General features: G+C 32.8%; 1 protein-coding gene across 1 annotated transcript; it reads right to left on the bottom strand.

The window, feature by feature from the left end:
- Positions 1-709: 709 nt before the first annotated feature.
- On the bottom strand, positions 710-1,645 carry LOC125399289 (olfactory receptor 10AG1-like). Its single transcript, XM_085691299.2, has one exon. The coding sequence runs from the start codon at positions 1,634-1,636 to the stop codon at positions 710-712; it is 927 nt and encodes a 308-aa protein (XP_085547425.2). The 5' UTR covers positions 1,637-1,645.
- Positions 1,646-3,550: the final 1,905 nt, after the last annotated feature.

Here is a 3,550-nt window from a genome sequence, read left to right on the forward strand (position 1 = left end):
CTGTTCAAACTGTTCAAAATAAATAAGAATTGAATACTCAACCTCATAGAAAACATCTATATACCTATCGAAAATTTTAGGAATACTAAAACGGGTGACACTGAAAGAATAGAAAGTGTCAGATTGGGGACAATGGCTACAAAATGCCTGCAACTGAGTGTAACAAAACCATGGAGATTTTGAACTCACAACAGCTTCTCTTCCTTCACTGGGCCTGAATGAAACTAGTCATATCAAAAACAAGTAACGAAAATGAGGAGGTGACTTACTCTACTTACAGAAATCCTAACTACTAGAAAATTCAGAGATAGCAGGAGTCTGCAATTGGTTATGCATAATACCTTCAAACATGGGGTCACACAGAGGGCCTCAGTTAAATTTTATGGTTCATTGAAGAAAGCAAAAAGACACACACGTGGGCAAGGATTTGGATGGAGAAATTGAGCTTTGAGAGCAGTAAGGAATGTTCTTCACATATATAGAAAAAAGTCATATAACAGATTTAATTAAAATGTTATATTTTTCATGAATCATTGACAATATAAAAATTTGGTTAGTGCATTTCTATGTAATGTAATGTTATACTAACTTTCAAAACTTAGAAAGAGAGGACAACACAGTAACTAACATCTCAAAGTTCAAATACAGATGTAACAGGCTTTGTGATAACTGTGGTTTCTCTTCAATCACTGTACATAAGTCCATTGCACTAGGCTCTAAGCAATAATCTTCTCAGAGCTGCAATTACTTCTTTGTTCCTAAGGCTGTATATCATGGGGTTGAACATGGGGGTCACAATGGTATAAAAAAGAGAGAGGAGTTTGTCACTTAATGCAGAATGTGTTGACTTTGGCATTAAGTAGGTAATAGATGCAGATCCATAAAACAAAATCACCACCACCAGATGGGAAGAACATGTGGAGAAGGCTTTGGCCCGTCCTTGAGCAGTTGGCAATCTAAGGATGGTGGCAATGATTTTGCTGTACGATGTTAATATTAATAAAAAAGGGATTGTAGCAAGCAAGATAACCACTGCATAGGCGTACAATTCGTTAACTGAGGTATCTCCACAGGCCAGCTTAAGCACAGGGGGTATGTCACAGAAGAAGTGATCTATCTTGTAAGAGTTGCAGAAGTGTAGAGAGAATATCTGACAGGTTTGCCCTAACTGGAAAGGCATGCCACCAAGCCAGGAGCCCACTGCCAGCTGTGTGCATTTTGTCTGATTCATGACCAGAGGATAGTGCAGAGGGTTGCAGATGGCCACATAGCGGTCATATGACATCACAGCCAGGAGAATACTGTCAGTAGCTGCCAGCATTAGGAAGAAACACATTTGTGTGGCACAAGCCAGAAGAGAAATGCTTCTGTCCTGGGTCCAAATGCTATAGAGAACCCTAGGGAGAGTGACTGAAACATAACAGATTTCCAGAAAAGAGAAATTTGACAGGAAAAAATACATGGGATTGTGTAGTGCAGGATTGATTCTGGTTATCACAATTATGAAACTATTTCCAAATAGGATAATTACATACATTATAGAGAACATCCCAAATAGAAGGCCCTGGATGTTGGGAAGGTCAGAGAATCCGAGAAGGAGAAACTCTGTCACTGTGGAAGTATTGTCCTCTTCCATGATATTTGTGTGTTTCTTCTGTGAGGATGATCCAACAAGAAGTACACTTTCTTATCCTCAGCTTTGTGTCTTATTTGCGTATTTTAAGTTCTGCTTACAAATAAATACCTTATTAAATCAGAAATTGCAATGACATATACTCTTTGTTAGTAAATATACCTTTGAGTTAAATGGTGCTGCTGTTGCAGCTCTCCACTAGATATATAATGCATATTCATTTTAATGGCACAATGACTCATAATATTTTAAATGTTTATCTAAATATGTAATGTGACAAATTCTGAATTAATTATTTCATTTCTAGTTGTCTCCTTAATATACTTCCAAAATTGCTTTTTATGATTATTCCAAATCAATTTCATTTCGATTAAATATCCTTTACATCCTTAAAATTATGAACAGAAAAATTCATTCAATCTTTCCATGAGGTTTTCTAAATTCTCTTTATCTCAATAATTAAAAATATATGCAATTTCATTGCAAAGTACATAATAAATTGTACACATAATTTGATGAGATTCTCTTTTACATATAAAATTGTGGAAGTATGGTGTAAAATCTATGCAATCATAATTTATATTTTCTATATTGTTGAAATTATTGGATATTAAATGTAAATCAAAAGACACAGTAATCATAGATTTTTTAAATGGTACTCACACTGCAGTTTCATTTGTTTGTGATGCAACCGTCTCAGACATAGCTTCATGAATGCTAGGTGACCTCTCTTTCCTCAAGGTATTCCTTCAACTCCTCTAGGCAAGTTATATACACAAATTGATAATAAATAAAAAAGCTTTCTCAAATCATTTAATGTTTCTGTTCTTGTCTCTCTCTCCATCTTATGTATGTACTGGTGTGTCATTTGCAATTCTTCTGATACTCAAGTTCATATTAAGAAAGTAATTTAGTAGAAATTTCAAACTAACTACTGGTATTGATTAATATTTAAATTCTTTATTAATATTAACTGTTATTGCTTTTGAAACAATGATTTTCTTTGATGCAGATACTGTGGCATTACTTAAAACTTTTAATATGCATTGTATTTTTTTAATAAAATTTAGAAACTGAAAATAAAAGTAGAGACTTTTCTGCTATTATTGTGAGGAGGAGCTTGTGATTTTGGTCTTTAAGTTATTTATATGATAATATATAATAATCAAAAGTATTAAATATTATTTTGATTCTTATAAATGTGTTTTATTTTTGAAGAACTTTCTTATGATGAAATTCTATAGAACCAAGTAAACGTATGCAGTGATTCTATTAACATTTTTAGATTAATTACAGATAGATCTTAACATTCTGTCTTTATGAGATGTTTGAAATTGTTGCTTTCAAGGTAATATCAGTGATATTTCTTTAATATTTTCATTCTATATTGTAGATAGGTGTATCTTTTGGATATATTCTCCCTTGATGTCTTACCATAGATACATTTAAATATATACCTGACAAAAAATAGTAAACTAATACATCTTAGCAATGCTGTGTTGATGTTGATGACCACGATCCTTATGGCACCAATCTTCCATGTTAAAAAATGCAGATGATGTTTTCTTTAGCCATATTTTATCAACATGTCATCAATGGACAGAAAAATAGTGCAAAACCAAGCTGAAATGGTGTCTGAAACTTAACCAGAAATAAATAATTCAATTTTTTTTAGTAATTACTTTGTGTAGTTTTATGCAGATGATGATAGCAAAATATCAAAATAAAAGAACAAAGTTTTTCAGCTAATTGTAGTTTATGATCTTTGGAATTAGGTAAGTTACAATTCTTACCTTGATTTATTGACATACAAGAGCAAAATGATGAGGAAGTTTCTATTTCTAAGCTCAAGAGTTTACCTTCACTTGCAACAGAGGTCAAACACTTCTGAAATATATTCTTCTGTCACAACACACT

The sequence above is a fragment of the Myodes glareolus genome, chromosome 3, assembly GCF_982192425.1.
Source record: "Myodes glareolus chromosome 3, mMyoGla1.1, whole genome shotgun sequence".
Lineage (NCBI taxonomy): Eukaryota > Metazoa > Chordata > Mammalia > Rodentia > Cricetidae > Myodes > Myodes glareolus.

Bases quoted from the DNA above. Each gene is read 5' to 3' on its own strand.
- LOC125399289 (XM_085691299.2), bottom strand. From the start codon at position 1,636: ATGGAAGAGGACAATACTTCCACAGTGACAGAGTTTCTCCTTCTCGGA.